General features: G+C 32.1%; 1 protein-coding gene across 3 annotated transcripts in view; it reads left to right on the top strand.

Moving 5' to 3' along the window:
* Nucleotides 1-2,523: 2,523 nt before the first annotated feature.
* The window catches only part of LOC132736517 (C-myc promoter-binding protein-like), a 65,812-nt gene continuing 45,281 nt past the window's right edge, over nucleotides 2,524-23,054 (top strand). For 2 of the 3 annotated variants that reach the window (XM_060723655.1, XM_060723654.1), the window contains exons 1-7: nucleotides 2,524-2,672; nucleotides 9,807-9,988; nucleotides 12,608-12,905; nucleotides 13,730-13,919; nucleotides 14,334-14,390; nucleotides 14,719-14,788; nucleotides 22,482-22,651. In XM_060723655.1, the coding sequence (XP_060579638.1) occupies nucleotides 12,610-12,905; nucleotides 13,730-13,919; nucleotides 14,334-14,390; nucleotides 14,719-14,788; nucleotides 22,482-22,651 (783 nt within the window). In that variant the 5' untranslated portion in view covers nucleotides 2,524-2,672; nucleotides 9,807-9,988; nucleotides 12,608-12,609. Of the gene's footprint in view, nucleotides 2,673-2,695; nucleotides 2,881-9,806; nucleotides 9,989-12,607; nucleotides 12,906-13,729; nucleotides 13,920-14,333; nucleotides 14,391-14,718; nucleotides 14,789-22,481; nucleotides 22,652-23,054 lie in introns of those variants that run through there. The other variant, XM_060723656.1, reaches the window with a different exon arrangement.

Raw genomic sequence — 23,054 nt, 5'->3', positions numbered from 1 at the left:
CTAAGAAAATGTATGATTATTTACAAACTTTACATTAATTAATTTCTTTGAATTAGTCTGGATAAGATCTTGACAAATTATCAACGTTATGTTAAGTATACTCGTATTTTTTTCTTTATGATTATATACTAATTATCAATTTATCACTCAAAGTCCATCGAAGCTGTGGACAAATATCATGAGATTCAAGATTCAAAATATTTTATTTGGTAACGTAAACATGACGTTTCTTGCTACACAACACATATATACAATGATACAATATAACTTGTCAACATGACACAAATTAATAGACAGTTATATTTTTAGCGGAAAATATGATACTTATAGTCAAAACAAGAAAGAAAATGAAATCGAGAAAACAAGGAGGTTGAACTAATGGAGATTTTGTACATTTAATGACTTACAGCTAAATAACAGTCAAAATCAGTCAAATGTTTCATGAAAATATTGAATTATAACACGGACAATTAGTATATTTTTGGTTTATAAAGGTATATACAGTAATAAGCTTATTCAGATATCATATTAACAATACCCTGACGTATTTCAAACGCTTCATATATATATTTACATAATTTAAGTTGCATGTTGCTGTTGGTATTCTGTATTAGTTCAACGAATTTATGGACACTAGGTCTATTATAATAATATTTCTTTAAGTAGTGTTTACGTATATCATTATAAGCATTACAAATACAAACAAAATGAAATTCGTCCTCTATATCACGTGAGTTACAAATAAGACAATATCTCTCACTACGTTCAGTTCTACAATTACCATACCGTCCAGTTTCTATTCTAAGTTGGTGTGAAGACAATCTTAATTTTGTAAAAGCAATCCTAAATTTCTTAGGAATTTTATCAAGATACAGTGAGTAATCAAATGACGTCTTAAAAAGTCTATATGTGCCTAGGCTTGGGCTAGTTGTTACATTATGATACCATGACTGGATGAATTGATCAATAAGAGTTTGCTTAAATAATAAGTGTACATTTTTAAGGTTATAAATACTTGGATTATACCATATATATGACAAACCTGCATTATCTAACAATGATTTCACATTAGACAACCAGTTATTTTTTCCTCTATTAATATTACAAAATCCGGCCTGGATTAAAATCTAGAAAAAGGGTGAACCCTCGGAAGCAATGAAAACAACAAGATTTTATGAAACCCATTTAAGTCCCTGTCTCCAAAAATGCCTAAGTTCTTAATTAGTGTAATTGAGTCCAAAGGCTTTTAACCACTTTAAAAACTGGCAAAGCTTGACAATGAAACCCTTAACTTTAAAAACGAAACATTCCAACAAATCAAAGAAATGTTACAGAGTTTGTCTATAAAATGCTTGTTAGACCATATCTCGAGTAATGTAGCACAGTGTGGAGTCCAAATACACAGTCAATTATACAAATGATCGAATGAAATATCATTCAATTAAACTTAACTTTTGGGGCATGTTGTTCGTCTGAACAAGAATTTGATCGCGTTTGACATCACAGTCTTCTCCACCAGCTTTCTTAGTTGTTAAGGATCACTTAATCAATTATGCAGGTATCCCATTAGACTCAATCATTTGTCCTCTTTTGTTTCCTACGTTAAACCTTTTGCAGATGATACGAGTTTGCATATATAGAGAGAAATAAAGAATCCCTAAAGAGTAAAGAACGCGCAAAAAACGATTAAACATAAAATGATGCAGGCTCGATTTGATTGAGCCTGTTCATGGACGGTATTGTCAAGTGTAAACTAGTCGTAGATTACAGACATTCGCAGCAATCGATCTTATTTTAAACCTAGATCGAATCAATACTTGGGCTAGAACTTTGAATATTTCCTTTAATCCATTTAAAATGAAATACATGAACTTTTTAGGTATTAAAACTCCACAGCCAACAGTCAGGTACAAATCTGCACCTATAGCTCAAGTGACATCCCGTAAACGTGCTTGTATAACTTTATGAACACATCTACAGAAGAACTGTATTGTAAATAAATTAAGAAAGAAAATCCTATCCTAGATTAATTTTCTTTTTTTATTTAACTTTATACAAAATTTACAGCCATTTATTTCATTCTTTCATTTAGAACGTTGCAATTTATATATTACCTTTCTAGGGCAGACCCAGTTCAATCCAGACTGTAATTTTCAATTCATCGCTTTTGAAAAATCTCCCCTTTCCAGATTTACGTTTTTACAGTAGAGTTTCATTGTAGACAGTAAAAATAAATTTTATCCTGGTGAGTATTTATATATTTTATTGCTAGCTGAAAAAATAACAATAAACAAGAAAAAGAAAGAAAGAAAGAAAGAAAGAAAGAAAGAAAGAAAGAAAGAAAGAAATGAAAAATATAAAAAAATTGTGCTCACATGATTTTTTTTCATTCGCAAGACTTTGTAGATATTGAAACTGAATCAGTCATATAAGGTCGTAAGTACAACTTACGTCGAGCGTCGAAGTATTTGCACAAGGAGAAAGAAATAATTTAGTGGTGTTTACATTCAATTTGTGGTCTCTGATCATTTCCGGTTATTTTCGGAATTTTCCGACTATTCCCGGTCATAACGAATGATTCCGAAGATATGCGAATGGAAACAAACACTGTTGAGAATGGATTATTGCATTATAATATTTCATGTTTGATTTACACAAAGCAGAAAAGAAAGGTAGCTTGTTTACTTTTAAATAAATGTGAAAGCTTGTGAGAAAAGAGTATTTCGTAGTCAGATAATAACAGATTAACTGCGCATGATTACCTGGCATACATCCCACAAAATGGACGACAACAAATCATTTTTTGTTACATTCACGATAGTTATGTTTAAATGGTGAGCTTACAGAAGAAAAAGAGCGATGACGTTTTAAAATAAAAAGGTTATGTTGATTGTAAAATTTTACTCGCTTGTGCATTGTGTAAAATATTAAATTAGACCCTAATAGTTTGTGGAACACATGTCACGAAAACGTGTGATATTTTAGGTGGTCCGACCCTTGCATCGCAATGCTTCGTTTCTGTCAATAGAAAGTTACATCTAACACTAATGCTTTTACTAGCTTGCTTCATTTCAATGTAACGCTTCTTTAACACTAGCGAAACAGTAGTATAGTTCTGATATTCAAGAATGAATCTTGTATAATTTAATGATACATGTAGATCCACAGGGGATTCTGTCATTTTTTTCCTTTCCCACTATATATATAATATAAAAAGGGATACAACTCAAAATTGCCCAATTCATGAAAAAGTAAATACAAATCGGTATACAACAGTTTTTTTTCTTCTGATTGTTGGACATTGATGAAAGATCGAATCGATAAATCGGATAATTTAGAAAAATGACTCACTTTGTTACATGGACAAGATATTATTAAAAATAACATTTCATGTTTCATTTTTACACACGTTCGTAAAATTTCGGTTTGTAAAATTACATGTGTAAAACGACATCTTATGCAAACGTATGCTCATATAAGAAAGTTTAATCATGTAATCGATTAAATATCAATTATCCACCACCATTAATGATGCAATCATTAACTTCTGGTACAAATTATTGTAACAATTTACGTTTGATTTGATAATTTCTATCCTCGGCTTCCATTTTGATGTTGCCCGTATGTTCCAATGCGTAAATCCAACTTCTGTTAGTAACTGTCAATTTCATTGGCTAATGAATAATAATAATCCGGATAATAACGGCATATAGCCGCGACGAATAGCGTTATTTTCATCAGCCAATGAAAATACTCGGAACATAAACACACCTGCAAAATGGACGACAACTTGACAGCCAGTGTAAATATTGAAATGAAGTGTTTGTAGTAGAACTTGGGTAATGACTCGTTCATATATTAACTTCTACAATAATTTTGATTGAACACTGTTGAATAGAGGATATTTTATACAGTTTACACGTATGAATGATTTTACGAACCCGTGCTGTTAGTGCAAGGCCATGACTTGTATCCCTTGTTTATATTATATATATAGATTTAATAAAATAATGACAGATTTCCCTGTGTGTAGATCTATCATTTCAAGATTCACAAATATAGAAATTATTGTCCAATCTTCTCAGACAATTTTTGGGAACCAGTTTGCGGTAATTTATTCATATTTAGATAATAGATAGTTGTCTTCCTATTCCCAGTGAATAAAAACAATAAAACCGCACATTAGTAGCATTTTGAAGTGTATAAGCTATATAATATAAAGTACAGCTTTGACAATTTTTCCAAAGTCTGCCGATCATCGTGATTCTTTTAATAAGTGGATTGTCATAGCCACATTCGTACAACAGTTGTGATTTTTCGCTTATTGGGTAAAATTCGCGCTGAGGGATATTGTCACCTCAGAAATTCGTAGCGACATTTTGCTCTCGGGTGACCATTAATTATCGCTGAAAAATGTTGGACCCACTATAAAAATTGTGAAAGACTGTTAGTGCTTGTGAATCGGTCCTTTAATCAGTACCTCTTATAAAAGGAAAAAGATCACAGTACCTCAATCTACCAAATATCTACTGCAGTCCCGTAACAAAATAATATTTCTTCCCCATAACATAGGTAAAAATTACCCCTCCAAACATATAACGGGAAAAATTGAAAAGTTTACAAGTTAAATCCATCTTAGATAACCCCTATTGATTTTGAGGTCACCAGGGTAAAGGTCAAGGCCATAGGGGCATTGACTAAGAAAAGCCTGTCTGCAGAATAACTTAAGAATCCTTTGACCCACAGTCTTCAGATTTGGCATGGAGGTTAGTCAGGATTATTAGATGACCCCTATTGATTTTGCGGTCACCAGGTCAAAGGTCAAGACCACAGGGCCTTAACTAAAAAAAGCTTGTCTGCCAAATAACTTAAGAATCCTTTGACCAACAGTCGTCAAATTTGGCATGGATGTTAGTCATCCTGATTATTAGATGACCCCTTTTAATTTTGAGGTCACTAGGTCAAAGGTCAAGGCCACAGGGGCCTTGACTAAAAAAGCTTGTCCACCAAATAACTTGAGATTCCTTAGACCTACAGTCTTCATATTTGGTATTGAGATTGGTCATAATTAGTAGATAAACCCTGTAGATTTTAAGGTTACCAGGTCAAAGGTTAAGAAGCTTGTCTAGTCAATTACTTAAGAATGTTTGGTCAACAGTCTTCATATTTGGTATTGAGGTTGGTTATGACTAGTAGATAACCCCTATTGATTTTAAGGTGACAGTGTCAAAGGTCAAGGTCACAGGGGCTTTTACTGCAATAAGCGTGTCTGCTCAAATGCTTAAGAATGCATGTCCACAGTGTATTGATTTTGACATTTTCACATTTGAAGCATATTATAATATGTTATCATAAATCATATTCATCATAAAACAATCCCAGACAAAGCGGCATGAAAGGGTGATGGGTATTCAAGTCATGCAGTGGCAGTTTCAGTTTTTAGGTCAGTAGGTCAAAGGGAATGGTCACATTGATCTTTGCCACTAAAAACATGTAGAATACATAACTTAGCAATGCACTGGCTTACTACCCTCAGATTTGGCAGGGAAGTTGTCCTTGAGCTCTTAATGACCAATGTTGATTCTGACAAAGTGGTATGTGGGGGAATCCACGCCATGACAGTGGCAGTTCTAGTTTTAATTATAAATCGCAGCAATTAATATATAACAGATACATTTTTGGATGATAATTTTATTCTTAATGAATATATTACCTTTACCTTAATTAATATATTCAATAGTAAAGTAAGAGTGCAGGTTTATACAGTCATGTTGATTACAAGTTCTTGAGCTTGAGGCTTAGGTGAGATGCATATTCTTTGGGATGCGTTGAATTAATTCATTTCATATTCCATGATGTCAAATAATCATATATGTGGAGGTCAGTTGGCATTATTTGTGAACAGGTTAATATTAGACAATGGTACAGAATTAAGAAATATCATTTTGGCTTCCAGTCACTTTATCACTGAAAAAAAAGCTAAAGTTTATTTTCTTTAGATTTTCATCAGTATTATGTGCTGCAAAAAAAATCCCAGCTCGCCTGAGACTTAAACCTACAATTACTTCCTACCTCTTCATCACTGTGCAGATATTGCCATAATTATATAAAAAATAAACAGTCTAACAGTTATTCTCCTTCAATTGGGTAAATAAACATGTTTGTTTTTAGTTCAAACTGTACATACCTGTATGATATGATATTAATAATGCAACTACTACAACTGTAAACAAGTATATGACTCACCAACATGCACATTAATATGTAGCAATAACAATATATTTTGTAGTGCAGTTTTGCATGATTTAATCTTTACAGTTTGGAAATCTGTGTTATTGACTAGTGTAGCTTTATGATTAACACTACATTGTTAATTTAAGAGATTTCATTAAAGTTGCATTTTGTCAGATAGTTACATGTATAACTGACAAAATTGTCAAAGAGAAACAGAGACTGACATTTTAAGCAGCATGCCTCCAGATTAATGCCAATTTTCATGAAAAATTTTAAATGTAAAAAACCAACAAATTATGTTGGGAACAAAGATTACAAACAGCACTTACAATTTACATGGGTTGCTGGCCCAATCCTCTGGTGAGGCATAATTTATCTGTGACAGATGATCTCTGACAGTAAAGGTTATTAGCCATTTGTATCTCACTATCATGTGGCATCAGTTGTCTGTCACTTGTGGAGAAATTAATTATTACTGGTTAGTTATCGAAGAGTCAGCTTGGTGGATTGACAATTGATATACAATTTACATGTATGACCCAAAGTGTGTTAAGGCATAAAAATTAGAAAAATAAACCAGTCAATCATAGTCATTATCTATACTGAACACAATTATTTATTTGGGAAGGTGTTGGATATAAATTTGGCCGTGTCTGTCTGTCCCTAAATATGTCCTAATATCAAAAAAGTACAATTAAAAAGTAGCATAGTTCAAGGTAGTAATAGGTCTTTAAAAAATCTAGGTATCTGGTATAAAATCAATGTCATGGTGGTGAAAGTATAGGAAACACTAGTGTATATTTGTGTGTAGGTTGAAATTAGTTTTTAAAGTAGATTATTGATTGTTGCACCTTTATTTGTATGAGTCATTGACACAGGCATTAAAGCAGGCATCTCACCTATTACTCTGTCTACATGCTGAAGTAGTCAAATTATTAGATAATTATCATGTAAAAATGCACAAGCTTATAATAAATTCCTGACAGTACTAGTTCTGATTTTGTTTCCTTGTATGACATAAGAATTTTATTTTTTGAACAAGTATATTAACAGTAAGTTGAATTACTGTAGATATCTACACATGTGTGCATGTCTGAGTCTTGGGTATATACTTTCCTGTAACAGAAGACAATACATGATATCATAAACATTTTACTCTTAGGTTAGTACAGGTGATTGATCCCGTGGCATTTGTTTATGGTAACATTGTGGAACCTCTGATTTGTAAAGAGAAGTTGGTAGTTACATTTACTTTGTTTTTGTTTGTTTCATTTTATGCCTTTTCCCAACAGTGTTTCAGTCATATAGGCGGGTAGTTTCCTAACCATTGTTCCTGGAGAGTTACACCAGTACTACTACTACTAGACTACCTTCCTCCGTGCTAAACTACCAAAGCATCTCCCAGGGATCGAACCCACGCCAGAGAGGTAACTGGATTAGAAGTCATCGACTCTAACCCTTCGACCACAGAGGCAGTTGTTACATTTACTTGCAGGCATGAATAACAAACTAGAATTATGTCACAGAATTGCAAATCCTTCATTTCAAAACCCCTACCTGAAATGAAACCCTTGCCTAAAATGAAACTCCTGTCTAAAATAAAAACCCTTTCTAAAATAAAAACCCTGCCTAAAATAGAACACCTGTCTAAAATAAAAACCCTGCCTAAATCAAATATTTGTGCAACTAAGGGCAGCCTGAGAAAAAGGTGCATTAAATTTACATAAATTTTTTTCCAACAGTCAAAAGTGTTATGTAATAAAGTTAATGGAGTATAAAGTAAAAGTTTGTGGTGCCCTCTTTAAATGAGCATTAAGGTTTTTGATAAATGGACAGACGGTGGTTTTGTTCATTGATGTAAATGGCATTTCACAATATTGATTGCAGGATGTGTGTTGAAGATGTAAATAATACTGTTCATTTATAATTTGTATACATTTTCATTATGTTAACCTCTTATTATTTGAAATGTCAAAAAGGATGATGTTTTGATACAAATTGTATTTTTACTAACCACATGATAAGATTATTATTCTGTCTGGAAAACATAAAATAAAGCTATTTACATGTATTTTAGGTTTAATCCAAGGGATTGTCAATGAAAGTCATTTTCTAACATAATGTAATATTATGATGAAAATAAAAATAGAGACCATGAATTATAGAATAAAAGCTTATATTAGGTTAGATTGACAGATGCTAAAAGTCTAACAATGTATAATCTTGATACGCAAAATATTTCTTAATATAAAATGAATAAATAGAGTAGTAATAAATATACTTATAGTACATTAGATTTTTTTAGTCAATATTTTTTGCTGAATATTTTATAAATATTGATAAATATTATAATGTTAAGATAGATGTTTCATTTTGAAGATTAATCAAGCTTGGCATATTTGCATTTGATATTTTGAATGCTAAGGTTAATGGTAACAAATGTAAAGCTATTCGGTTTTAATACTCACCCCTTCTCATTCAGTCTCAGGGGGCTATGATTTTTGAATTTTCAACCCTGCAGGGACAGGCAGGTAGTAAAATCCGTGCTAACTGCCACTGCACTGCAAGTTGGAATATTTACCTTGAAAAACTAAACTATTGGACTTACATTTTGATATTTAATTTGCTTATGGCAACCATTTTGATATCAAAACCGCTAAAGGCAACCTTGAACTGTTTGATATTCAAAACAGGGCATGTCCATATAGATTAAGCGGATAAATTATGATATTTCTAGGATTTTCATATGGATAATGTGGAAACAATGTAAACAAATTTAGATGCGTTTTATTGACTCACTGTAAAGAGAAATCTCGGAGGTAAAGTAGGAAAGCTAATTGTAATACTGAACAATCTGCCGGGACGTAATTTATGATATCTTCATAATATTAATCATTATCATTTCTCTCTCTTACAATATTTTAGCCTACCAGTACTTTTCCTAAGATTATAATTATGTATTTTCCTATCATTACATGTATTTCTGTGGTGATAAATGTACTCTGGATTAGCTTCAGTCCGTCCTTACCATGCTTACCATATATACATTTGTAATAAAATTTGGAATTATCCACTATAATTTGAAAGCGGTTCAAATATCAATCAGCTCATGTTATTACAGGCATCTAAGCATTAATACTATCAGAAAGTACATTTTATTCAAAAGAAAAATGAGCATTTTAATTTATTTTTCATAAAAGTGTTAAAAATACAACTGAACTCTAGTTGTTTAAAGTTGTTTTGTAGTTAACATGTATGTATGTTGTTATATGAAAAGGGGAAAAAGGGAGGAAAGTAGCAAGACTTACTGCTAGCCTTCTTAGGCACTAGCCATATAAGTACTTGCAGTACTTTGATTTTACAAACCACAGGTGGTTGTACTTCTCTAGTTTTTGGTATTAATTTTATATTTGAGGGGGTGGGAATACTTATGCATTATCACTGGGTGTTTAAAATGATATTAAGGCAAAGTGTCAGATGTCTTAAGATAAATTATAGTTAATGGATAAGATTTTTTCAATCAAATTAAATGTGATGGAGATGTTGTATAAATGATATTGTTTATATTTCAGATTGTCAAACAAGGAAGTTATTGATGTAATTATATAAGAACGTCACTATGAAGTGTTTTCCTTTGACCTATGAAGATGTTCACAAGTAGATATAAGTGATACTACAAGTTCTGTTCCGTACAATGTTACATGACTAATTAAAAAACAAAAATGGTGACAACTTGAAGCAAGAAGTTTTTGACGTAAGTTATCAATACAATTTATGACAAAATGGTTAATATTTACAAGTGCTATATACATGCATTGTTTTTCATTATATAATGTGATATTGTGAAAAGATTTAAATGAAAAAGGGTTCAGTCAGTGCAGAAATTGTTATGAATAATGATATACGCCATGTTGAATTTGCTGACTTTAGGTCAACAAGGCCGTCTTGCTGATTATGTGAAAAGGAAGATTTTGTTAAATACACACAACCCGCTGTCGGGGACTTGGTGAACTACAATATTGATAATATGAGTTTGAAACAAGTAACTGCCACAGAGCTGAATTTTGTAAATAATAAAACAGGTTTATTACATTTTATACAGTACGCTGTGAAATATTGCTGTTTTCCAGATCTTTATCATTTAATAGGTTTTCATGAAAATGAATGCATTTTACATGCTGTAAATTATGATGTTAACTATTATACCAGCATATTTTGCATTTTCAAGGTCACTGATTCAGTGATTGTCAGTTTAAATCCTATAAAGCAAGTCAACTATGATAGTATGGTTATTTAATGTAGTATATATATTAGGTTTTATGAGCTGAAGGGATTGTGTTATGTAGTGTATACTCCAGGTGTGACCACAATGTCTGTCATTGATTCATTACTTAAATTCCATACATGTTTTCCTACACATAATTCTCACAATATTCTAACATGTATGTTACTGACTTATTGAATTTTTTATGTAATAAATGAGTGAGGTAGGTGTGCCCAGGCTTGAAATAATGAATGAAAGTGTGAAATCAAGAATGAATTAGTAAATGTGTGAAATCATGAACAAAACTGATATTATATGAAATTGTGAATGGCATCATGAGTGTTGTTAGGAAATAATTGAATAAACGAGCAAAATCATGAATGAAGGAGTTAAGAAGCAAAATCATTGATGAATAATAAGTTAAATTCTTGAGTCATGAATGAATTTATCTTTTAATAAGTAATTATAATCGAAAGAGAGTGAAATGATCATTGATAATGAATAAGGTGTGAAATTCCATTTTCAGAGCATCAGTATGGAATAAATGAGTTTATAAGTGAGTGGAGTGAGTTGAACGAGTGAGTGTGTGAGTGAACTGAATTGAACTGATGACCTGTCCTGACCTGACTTAAGAAGTAAAAAATGAATGAATTAAGAGGTTAAACATTGAATAAATGAGTGAATTAAGAAGTGAAATAATGAATGAACGAGTAACAGAGTGAGTTAAGTAGTTTGGTAATATCTAAGCTATATATATATACTCAACTACTGATGAAAATTTGAGTCCCACACAAAATTTGACACACACATCTCAATGCAATCTATTCATGCCATGCACTGTTTTGAAGTCATGGCTATGAAAACTCTGCTGAGAAATAACCATCCACAAATTTTTTTCTGAATGTTGTTGAAATGTCGGGCTAATGTAGATTTATGTGAAGTTTTACTCAGAAATAGCTTGTTTAAAGAATTCAGAATATTTCAAATATGTAATTGTGTAGATTCACCCACATTATTTTGATTGATGAATACAGTTAATGTAGGCAATCAAAATATCATTTTACGAGGAGTGTTAATTTTTGCCATATTTTTTAGTCCTTTAGGCTGAAGCATTCAAATGACATAATATGAAAGTAACTGGTGTCATTTTACAAAACATCACTGTTTCACAGTATCGTCACACTATACTTAAATTTAGTATAGTTTTCTTGAACTTAGTGGTGACACAAAATACTGATGCAGACAAAAATAAAAATCAACATGAAAAATTTACAATGATTATTTCACATTATTATACAAATGTTATATAGTAACTATACATACATACTCTTCATACTTCAAGACGTTAAAGAAAATGTAATTGAACTTGACCTTGCCCTTAAGTTAGTTTGACCATGGCACATAAGGTAAAATTAGTGAATTTTGTCACCTTTAAGTAACCTTTACTGTCAAGGTCAAGTTATTGAAATTTGCTGAAATTTTCATAACTTATTTATTTACCTAGGAATTGATTCATTCTTGGGCAGTCATATGACAAAACTAAGTAAGAAAATGTTGAGCATGGCCCCCCCCACCCCCACCCTTGCGGTGACTTGTTATTATATTTCTAAGATAAATTTATTGTTTCATGTGCAGATCTTGTATTTATCAAGATTTTGAACCAAAAGGCCAGATCCATACCTCAAAATTTTGAAATCATGCACTTCATGTAAATTTTAGGTGGTGGGCAGGGGGAGGCATTGGTTACTCAGTTACAAATTCTCGTTTTTATATCATTTGATATACAATGTATGTCTAAGTTAACATAAAAGGAATAAGTTCAAAAAATAGATCTTAATGTTCACCTAGTGCTAGCGATATTTTGATATCACCATCATGCTTATTGTTGCGTGTTCTTATTAGATATGAGGTTTTGAATCAGTTAAAAGTCTTTTGTAACTCTTGGTGAAAAAAAGCTATTAGAAATACAAACCTTATCATGCAAAAGTTTAAACTGTCATATTACAGATGCCTTTGATTTCAAGTATGAATAGAATTAAAATCCCAGCTAAATACTGGTTTTGATCAAAGGCATTGATTTTAAGATGTCTAGTTTTGACTGCATTTCAGAGATGGACGGTCGTCGGGTTGCTGATTACTTTGTCGTAGCAGGGCTACCGGACAACCCGCTGCCTCTAGAGGAATTTTCAAATGAGGCTGCGATTAAGTCTACTTATAAGCAAGATCCTATAACAGATATCAGTGTGATAAACAAATCACTTGGTGAACGTATACCACGTGGATACCAATGTCTAGACAAAACACCTAATGAATATCCGGCAGATTTGAACCATGGTAGTATACGTGGGAGTGAGATGTACATATGTTATAGGCGTAGCAGGGATAAGCCGCCTCTTACTGATGTCGGGTATATATTTTAAGTTTTATTTACATATCCCAGTTTGTTCAGTCTAAGTGATATATTTGCACCTTTCAATTGCAATATTAGATAAATTGATAGATCCCCAGCTCAACACAGATAGGAAATATTTAAGAAGCTGAAGGATTTCTATCACACATGTATTCATGTCCATTTTCTTATGAAAACAAAGAATAGGACACCAATATATGAAATATAGCCCTGTTTTAAAACAGATCAAAATATTTGATTCCTTCTAAAACTTTGGTTGCTATGGAAAGCATTTTACATAGAAAAATTCAAATTAATAGAAATATAAAATACTTGTCTTTCAATCTTGAAAATTTCTATAAGGGTGATTGAAATCACTGAAATCAAAGCAAAGACAATTTTCTGAAGGTATTTTCATTGTTGTAGATTTGTTGTGAAATTTAGACAAGTGATAGATTTAAATTATTTATTTTTGCCTAATGTGATGAAACCTAGTAGCTTATAAAGTTATTTGAAGAACTCATTATAAGCTTGAACTAAACAGTACTGGTGTCATGTGACAACCCTAGTATGACTCAAACCCATGATTCCTTGCTTTAGGGTTGGATACCTTTACCACTAGGCCACTGCTTCCCTTGAATGACAAAGGGAATAGTGTTTTGATACATTATCTCAAAAAAAAGTAGTGGCAGTGTTTTTAGAATAAGTTTGAAGTTAATAATTGTATTTTTACTATATATACAATTAAAGGTTTAATAATTGTGAAGAGAGAATATTTCAAATGTGCCAATAATTTCAGAAATGAAGCATTTTTTACGTTACATGTTTTTTTTTATTGACAGCGTATTGTATGAGGGTAAGGAACGATTAATGTCGGGATGTGAAGTTATACATACAACATACTTCGGTACACCAGCAAACGTTAACAACAGTAATAATGGGAGGACGTATATTACATACAGAAGGGCGGCAGAGAATGCCCCTAGTGATATGCTAGCAGTAGTTGATCTCTGTATTATCATAGAGAACAAGGTAATAAAAAATGTTCAATACTTTCTCTATACAACAATACATTTACCATTAAATTGCTGTATCGTAAATGTTCATACAATTTAGTTAACAAAAAAAATGATATGTGAGAAGTTACACAAGTTATAGTTTATTGATAACTTTCCTAAACGTATATACCCCTTGACAAGCTTTTGACGGTAATGTTTAATATTTGACTGGTTTCCATTGTTTCTGTAGTTTAAGATGAAAAGTGTAATGCATTTGATTGCTCATTCACACTGGAGGAGGGAAATTCAAGTTCCATTTTATTTGTGATAACTTTTATGAAAACAAACCTAAGAGAAACACTTGTAAGCCAGGTAATTGCCCATTGATATATCATTGAAAAAGGTTTAATGAAACTGTATGTATTTATGTTCAATTTCTTGTTTGTAGGGTGAGAGTCCTCCTCATTCATACTGCCAGATTAGTAAGAATCTAAACAGAGGCCTGGTAAGTTTTAATTGGGGGCAAACATCCATAGACACTCATTTTAATGTTATTATTTCATAAATTTTGAATAGATATTAGCAATTTAAAAGAAGTTTGTTTTTAAAAAAAAATCAATAGATTTTGTTTCAGATCTGCTGAAATTTTATTATCATAGTTAAATAATCTGATAAATAATTAATATACTGATTTTGGCTAAACGTTCTTGAAATCCTGTTTTTGTGTGATAGTTGTAATATTTTTCTTAGCATATAATGTAGGTTTGGGTGTGCATATAAGTAAATGTACATTATGTTGTTAAGGAAAATGTGATTTTCATGTATTTACGCAGGTTGGTTCTGATGTTTTCCTGTGTTACAAGAAGGCAATGACAAAAATTGATATATTAGCCTACAAGCCAGGTAAGGAAATCTTTTAATTTTTATGCCCCTGCCATATAATGGCAGGGGCATATAGTGTTACCCTGTTCCGTCATTCCGTCATTCCGTCCTACCGTCATCATCAGTTTCCGTTCATTATCTTAATAACCGTTGCACATATTAAACTCAAATTTGACATATAGATAATATTATGTCATAAGAAAATACAGGTCAAGTTCGAAATTGGTCATGGGTCAATGATTTTTGGCAGAGTTATGCCTCTTTTACTTTGAAAATAATATGAAATTTTCAGTTTCCATTCATTAACTCCCCAATGGTACAACACATTCAACTCAAACTTGACATATGGATATGTCAAAGGAATGCGCAGGTCTAGTTTAAATTTGGTCATGGTTCGATGATTTTTGGCAGAGTTATGCCCCTTTCACTTTGAAAATAATATGAAATTTTCAGTTTCCGTTCATTATCTCCCCAATAATACAACACATTCAACTCAAACTTGACAAATGGATATGTCATGAGAAAATACAGGTCAAGGTCGAATTTGGTCATCGTTCGATGATTTTTGACAGAGTTATGCACCTTTTACTTTGAAAATAATATGAAATTTTCAGTTTCAGTTTATTATCTCCCCAACAGTATTACACATTCAACTCAAATTTGACATATGGATACGTCAAAGGAATGCGCAGGTCAAGTTTAAATTTGGTCATGGTTCGATGATTTTTGGCAGAGTTATGCCCCTTTCACTTTAAAAATAATATGAAATTTTCAGTTTCCGTTTATTATCTCCCCAACAGTATCACACATTCAACTCAAATTTGACATATGGATATGTTTTTGGAATGCGCAGGCCAAGTTTGAATTTGGTCATGGTTCAATGATTTTTGGCAGAGTAATGCCCCTTTCACTTTGAAAATGATATGAAATTTACAGTTTCTGTTCATTATCAACCCAACAGTGTTACATATTCAACTCAAAATTGACATATGGATATGTCAAAGGAACGCGCAGGTCAAGTTGGAATTTGGTCATGGTTCGATGATTTTTTGGCAGAGTTATGTCCCTTTCACTTTGAAAATAATATAGATACATCTTAGGAATAAGCAGTTTAAGTTTGAATTTGGTCGTGGTTCAATGATTTTGGACAAACTTATCTTACCTGAATGTTGGAAAAATTTTGAACTTTCAGTTTCAGCACTCATACTTTTGTGGAAATGTATATAGCCATTATTTTGGCTACAAATATGCAATATGCTTTTTTCAAAAGGTTAAGTTGTAAAATTTTTGGTGAGAATTTTGGGTTGTTATATCATATGTTAAAATGGCTTGAAAAAAGATAATTTTGTGAGCTGCCCAGCTTAGTAATGGTAGAATTATGATTCTACTTAGGTTTTTCATTGCTGTTACATAAGTGGGAAAAGGTCTCCTTTTTATAAGTGAAATTGAAAGATTTTCAGCTGAATGTAGAACACAATTTTTTAGCTAAAAGTAAAGTGATAGACTTGCCATTTGAAATTGGTACATTATAAAATTATATGTAATAAAACAAAAAATTCAAATTGCTAAAATAGTTTCGAGATACAGGTTACAGATCTTCAGGTTTACTGTGCTCTTGTATGATCCGAAATTTCAGTGCAAGATTTCAGATTGTATAGATATGTTATGACAGAAAAAATAAGTCAATCTTTTAAGAATCCTCAGCACATTAATGGTGAATATTAATTAAATACGGCCAATTAAATACTGCCAGTGCTAGTGGGCATTTAAGATGGTGCACTTAATAGACATATTTAAAAGATTTTGCAATTTTCATGTAGTTTTTGTTTGCTTCCGGGGGGACTCCTAATTTCCTGTCAACAGCAGGTGGTAAGTGCTGTGTGGCAACCTTAATCTCAGATTTGTGATATTTTTATGCTTTGGGATGATTGAGTCTAGCACATTTAGTGTTAAGGATGGAAACCTCTTTAACAGTTGCTAGAGGTGTATAACATGTTGCTCGTTTTCATTTTATCTAATGATTCAGCAATTTTCATGCAATTTTGTTGTTTCTATTGCCTCTGGCGGATCTATCTTTTTCCCATTTTTTGGTGTCATTTTAAGTTTTCATTATCATAGAATACTTATAGATTAAGTCATAAAATACTTATAAATGGGTATACATTTACTTGGATACACATATTACCATAATCAAATAATACATTGTATAATGTCAGTAGATATTTGCTAGTGGGCAGCTGTATTGCGACTTAGATTCCATAATTGCTTCAATAGTATAACCATTAAAATAGTCATAATAGATCATCATCATGAAAATGACTGAAGGAGAATAAAAACAATGTAGAATTTAACATGACATTTGGAAATAGATGTGGCCCAAATGTTGTTTTTTTAGCTCACCTGTCACAAAGTGACAGGGTGAGCTTTTGTGATCGCTTTTCATCCGGCGTCCGTCCGGCGTCTGTAAACTTTTACTTTAAATAACATCTCCTCATAAACCACTAAGCCAATTTCATCCAAACTTCACAGGAATGTTTATTTGGTGGTCACCTTTGAAAATTGTTCAAAGAATTTAATTCCATGCAGAACTGTGGTTGCCATGGCAACCAAAAGAAAAAACTTAAAATATCTTCTTTTAAAAAACCAAAAGAGCTAGAGCTCAGATATTTGGCATGAAACATCTTCTAGTGAGTGTCTACCAAGGTTGTTCAAATAAAAGCCCTGGGGTCAAAATTGGCCCCGCCCCAGGGGGTCATTGATTTTCCCTATATGCATATAGTAAAAACTTAAAAATCTTCTTTTAAAGAACCCAAAGAGCTAGAGCTAAGATATTTAGCATGAAACATCTTCTAATGGGTGTCTACCAAATTTGTTCAAATAAAAGCCCTAGGGTCAAAATTGGCCCCGCCCCAGGGGGTCATTGATTTTCCCTATATGCATATAGTAAAAACTTAAAATCTTCTTTTAAAGAACCGAAAGAGCTAGAGCTAAGATATTAAGTATGAAACATGTTTTAATGGATGTCTACCAAGTTTGTTCAAATAAAAGCCCTAGGGTCAAAGTTGGCTCCGCCCCAGGGGGTCATTGATTTTCCTTATATGTGTATAGCAAAAACTGAAAAAAATCTTTTTTGAAAAAAAAACAAATAGCTAGAGTTTAGATACTAAGCATGAAACATCTTCCAGTGAGTGTCTACCAAGTTTGTTCAAATAAAAGCCCCGGGGGTCATTCATTTTCCTTATATGTGTATAACAAAAACTTAAAAAATCTTCTTTGCAAAAACTCAAATAGCTAGAGTTTAGATATTAAGCACAAAGCATCTTCTAGTAAGTGTCTACAAAGTTTGTTCAAATAAAAGCCCTGGGGTCAGAATTGGCCCCGCCCCGGGGGACATTAATTTTCCTTATATGTGTATAGCAAAAACTTAAAAATCTTCTTTGAAAAAACCTGAATATTTAGAGTTTAGATATTAAGCATGAAACATTTTCTAGTAAGTGTCTACAAAGATTGTTCAAATAAAAGCCCTGGGGTCAAAACTGGCCCTGCCCCAGGGGTGTCATTGTTTTTAACTATATGTGTAAAGAAAAAATTTGAAAATATCTTCAATTAAAAAACCCAACGAGCTAGACCTTAGATGTTTAACATGAAACATCTTCTAATGGGTGGCTACCAAGTTTGTTCAAATAAAAGCCCTGGGGGCCGTTTTATCAACGCTCTACGACACGTCGTAGACTAGTTTTTTGTCGCAGACATGTCGCAGAACGTTAAGACCGTTTTATCAACGTTTGTCGTAGCCTACGACGTCGTAAAAAATGTCGCAGCTCTACGACAGGGTTAGGGCTGTCGTACGATGTTACTGTAACGTCAAGACTGGCGATCACTGTTAACATGTATGCTCAGCACATTAATTTTTATGAAATAACTTTTTCAGAATAAAATAAAAACAAACAACATATTTCAATTTGTTTTCTTTTAATGTCAATCGCTTATTAAGGGACTTTATACATGCGCTCTAAGTATAAGAAAGAGACAGAATATACAAATCTTATACCCTATAAAAATGTCTAAAATATCGTTCGTTTGGAGCAAATATGCCTTTACGGTCATACTCTATTCTATTAATAATGAGTTCCAAAGATGTCTACGGAAAACAGAATAAAAAATAAATTAACTCACATCTTTTTTCTTTCACATTAATATTGGAAAATCATAATATTTTAACTAGATTTTACATAAATTTAGATATTTCTTTGAAGAAACCCATATGGTATAAAATAAAGGACACAGGAAAGTTACCGTGGTCATGACTCCGGAAAAACAATTTTAAAAAGAGAAAAAAAAGTCAATAGAATATAAAAAAGATCAACAAGACAAGGCGACATTAACTAAAAGTTACCGTGGATGAAAAGCACTAATGTTTAAATTATCAAATTTTATGGTAAACTGCAATATACAGTGTACATATAATAATTCAGTCTGCACAGTCTGCACAATTTGCATGGTGTATTAATTATGCATTTTAAATCTTTAAAAAAATCTAGAATCCGAACTGTAACTACGTAAATTGCAATTCCGGATGGGGAGTTATTTAGTATACTACAACTACATGAGATATACGTATATATATGTATAAGTAGCCTGTGATTCATGCGTTGATATATTTTTTGCTTATTCATAACTTACGCGCTATTTAATACTCGATCGTCATAGGTAACACAACATCTTTGGTTTTGATAGTATCAATATATGAGCCGCGTCATGACAAAACCAACATAATGGGTTTTGCGACCAGCATGGATCCAAACCAGCCTGCGCATCCGCGTAGTCTGATCAGGATCCATGCTGTTCGCTCTCAGTTTCTCTACTTGTTATATGGTTTGTAAGCGAACAGCATGGATCCTGATCAGACTGCGCGGAGGTGCAGGCTGGTCAGGAGCCATGCTGGTCGCAAACCCACTATGTTGGTTTTGTCATGACGCGGCTCAATTATGTCAATTTGCTGACAAGAAGCAAGTAAAAAATCGACAGATTGGAACCCAGGCTAATCTATGAGAAAAATTAATCCGTTTTCCGTAAAAAAACGCAACAACAACTAAAACAACAACAAAAAAGCTACATTTTAAAGTGGATTATTTCATATAAATTACAACAAAAACAGCGTGGGCGTTTCAATTTAAAAGCAGTGCGCTTAATATAACTTTACGAAAATATGTCAAAACATCAATTCATTATTTCAATACTTTAGCAATAGTAAATCTATAAGATTAATTATATATATTTATTTAGGAACAAAACTATATCTATAGTTTGAAATCTTGTGTGTACTGAATTCCTCGGAAAATGGGTAAAAATGTGCGCCACACTTCATACTACATTGGGTGCCATTTAAGTAAATCATATGTACAAATCATTGGTTTTATCATGATAGCTAGTACTTTAAACACAATTTTGGCGTTTCTTAAAAAAGCAGCTACAATTGTTTCTAACGCGCAAAAATCCTTTCATAAAGGCCCATAAAGCCCTAGAAATGCTTTTATTTTGTAAAGCTATTTATTTATATCTTTTTATTTTTTATTTTTTTATTATTTTATTTCCATTATCATTAACCTGAACTAACGTTTGCTTCTGTTAATTTTTGCCAATCAAGAACGGTGTTAATGATTTAGTAATTTGTATGAAAGTCAAAAGTTTGCTACAGTTACAATTTTAATACTTTCACATTCACAACTACTTTCTTTAAAAATACAGGCAAAACAAAAATGTAAGTCTGCACAAACTGCATGATATATTAACAAGTTTGCTTCTTTAAAAAGAAGCATGCGAGAGTCTTTTTGCTGCTGTGAGAGATTTGTGTAATTCGAAAATATTTGGGGATATTTTTTGCATAAAAGACACAATGAATGGTTATTAATTACAATTATTTAACAAAATAGAATTTATTATTATATAGTATCATAATGAAAGTTTGTTTTACACTTCATTTTTAAAAAAAATGTTTTGAAAGATTATATGCCGGAGATACTTAAAGCGATACTTTTTCTACAAAGGAAATAATTTGTGTTATGCCATCAAACTAAATTTAAAATAAATGATAAACACATGTATATATTTATATTAAAAGTAGTATCAAAAATAAAAGTGTCTTGTAAAATTCAATAAGCACATTTTTGGTTAATGTTTTGGTAAGTATACGGAAACATTTCCTCTACATTTTCTAAAACGGGCATAAAGTATGTTAATCAATTTTAAGTCCCATAATTTACATAAAAATGTTTACGCTATAAATGAGATTCATTCACTACAATCAGATACGCAAAAATGGATGCCGCCAGCAATCGGTCTGAACACTGTGAAGAGGTCTGATGACCTCTCCAGTTATGTATTTCAATTCTTTTTAAGACTTGAAAAAATATAGTACCCGAACTGTATTTACAATGCCGGGAGTAGGGGATTATTTAGAATACTACATGAAATATATGTATAAATACCTTTAAACAATTAATATAATTCTGAAAAAACACTAACAAATAAATATACATGACACTTAAATAGAAATATTTCATGAAGATTACAAATTGGAACAGAATACAAAACAGCGTGTTTCGTTTCAATTAAAAACGAAATAAACAAAAAAATCAAAACAGCAATTTATTATTTCGATGCATTGGCAATTTAGTTGTGATAGTTATATAGTATTTTGTATAAAAGTCAAATACTACTTTGTTGACATTTTTGGTTGATAATTTTACATTCACCGCTTCAAGTCATAAGCGGCTGCATGCTTTGAAATAGTTTTAAAGGTTACAAAACCCGTGTTCAGAAACTTTATTAGACTGAGACATAATGTGCCTTTAGCATTCAGTACAGACCCGGCATTAATGGTGGAACCGTAGCGTGATTTAGTATTTTAAGGGTTGAATCGAGTGCAGAAAATATATGCTGTATTTCTCACTAAATTTGTTCTTTTAATGACATTAAAAAATATTTATCCATTTTCTAATAATCATGTAAATTTATCCGTTTGATAATAGTCATGTAAATTCCATCAGTACTTTAAGTACTTTGATTTCATATGTGACGTCAAAACGCGCACTGGCTAGACTGTGTCTCGCAAGAATTATTGTCTACGACAAAGGCTGCGACGTCGCAGAAACACAAGGGTCTGCGACACGTTTCATAAAACGCTCGTACGACGTTGTCGCAGACGAACGACACCGACAAAAAATTGTCGTAGACTACGACACGTTGATAAAACGGCCCCCAGGGGTTTAAACTGGCCCCGCTCAGGGGGCCTGTATACAGGTGAGCGACTTCAGGGCCATCATGGCCCTCTTGTATTGAAAATGCATCACTTTTAAGACATATATCATAAGTTTGTTGTTGTTTTTTTTTGTTTTTTTTTAAAGGGCTTCCATTAGTGGAAGTTTTGGAGTCATTTGCTCTTGATTTTAGCTTGTGACTTCCAAAATTTAATGCTTTTCCTTCTTTACCTTTATAATATGACTTCCAATGTCAGACATTTTCAGTCTCTGACTTCCAAATTTTGAAACTTAATGGAACCTCTGCTGAGTTTATTATAAATCCTGCATGAAAAGTTTTGCTTTCTTTTGAAGATGGTGATCCCATAAAAACCTATATTATTTTCTCTGCTTTAAAAATTATTCTGTCTGTTTGTTACTTACTTCTAACAAGACTTGTAATCTTATATTTTCAGCTATTTTGGATCGTTATCCAAAAGAAGACTACCCAGAATTTCCTCTACCTGAGTCAGTAGCAATGTTTTGTTTACCTATGGGTGCCTCCATAGAGTGCTGGTCTGCGAAGGCTCAGCACCCTTACCCTGTCTTCTCTACATTCATACTTACTGGAATAGGATGGAATAAGGTCTGGTTTAAAATTAAGATTTCCTCAAAATTTTGTTGACAATTTTCAGGTTTCTTGTTCACAGACTTTAGGACAATTTTCACTTAGTCCACTAAAAAGTTTTCTATGTAATAACATGAAACAACTCTAGGTATAGTAGAAAAAGTAAAATTATTTTTATATGTTTATAAATGTGACCACTAACAAGACAGTATCAATTTAGTGATGATTAAGAAAGTATGGTCTTTTCCTCAGTGTTTTTAAAGAGTCTGTTTTATAGATTAAGTTTGCTTAAGTTTCTTCAATGAAACACTTGGTTATTATATAGGACAGTAATTAAATTTCTATGATAAGCGATGATTTTATAAACCTTTATTAACATTTCTTTGAATAAAAAAAAGATTTATTCTATCATGTCCTTATA

The sequence above is a fragment of the Ruditapes philippinarum genome, unplaced genomic scaffold (genome assembly GCF_026571515.1).
Source record: "Ruditapes philippinarum isolate M1 unplaced genomic scaffold, ASM2657151v2 ctg625_1_1_1_1, whole genome shotgun sequence".
Taxonomy (NCBI): domain Eukaryota; kingdom Metazoa; phylum Mollusca; class Bivalvia; order Venerida; family Veneridae; genus Ruditapes; species Ruditapes philippinarum.
This window is presented reverse-complemented; position numbering and strand designations above follow the sequence as displayed.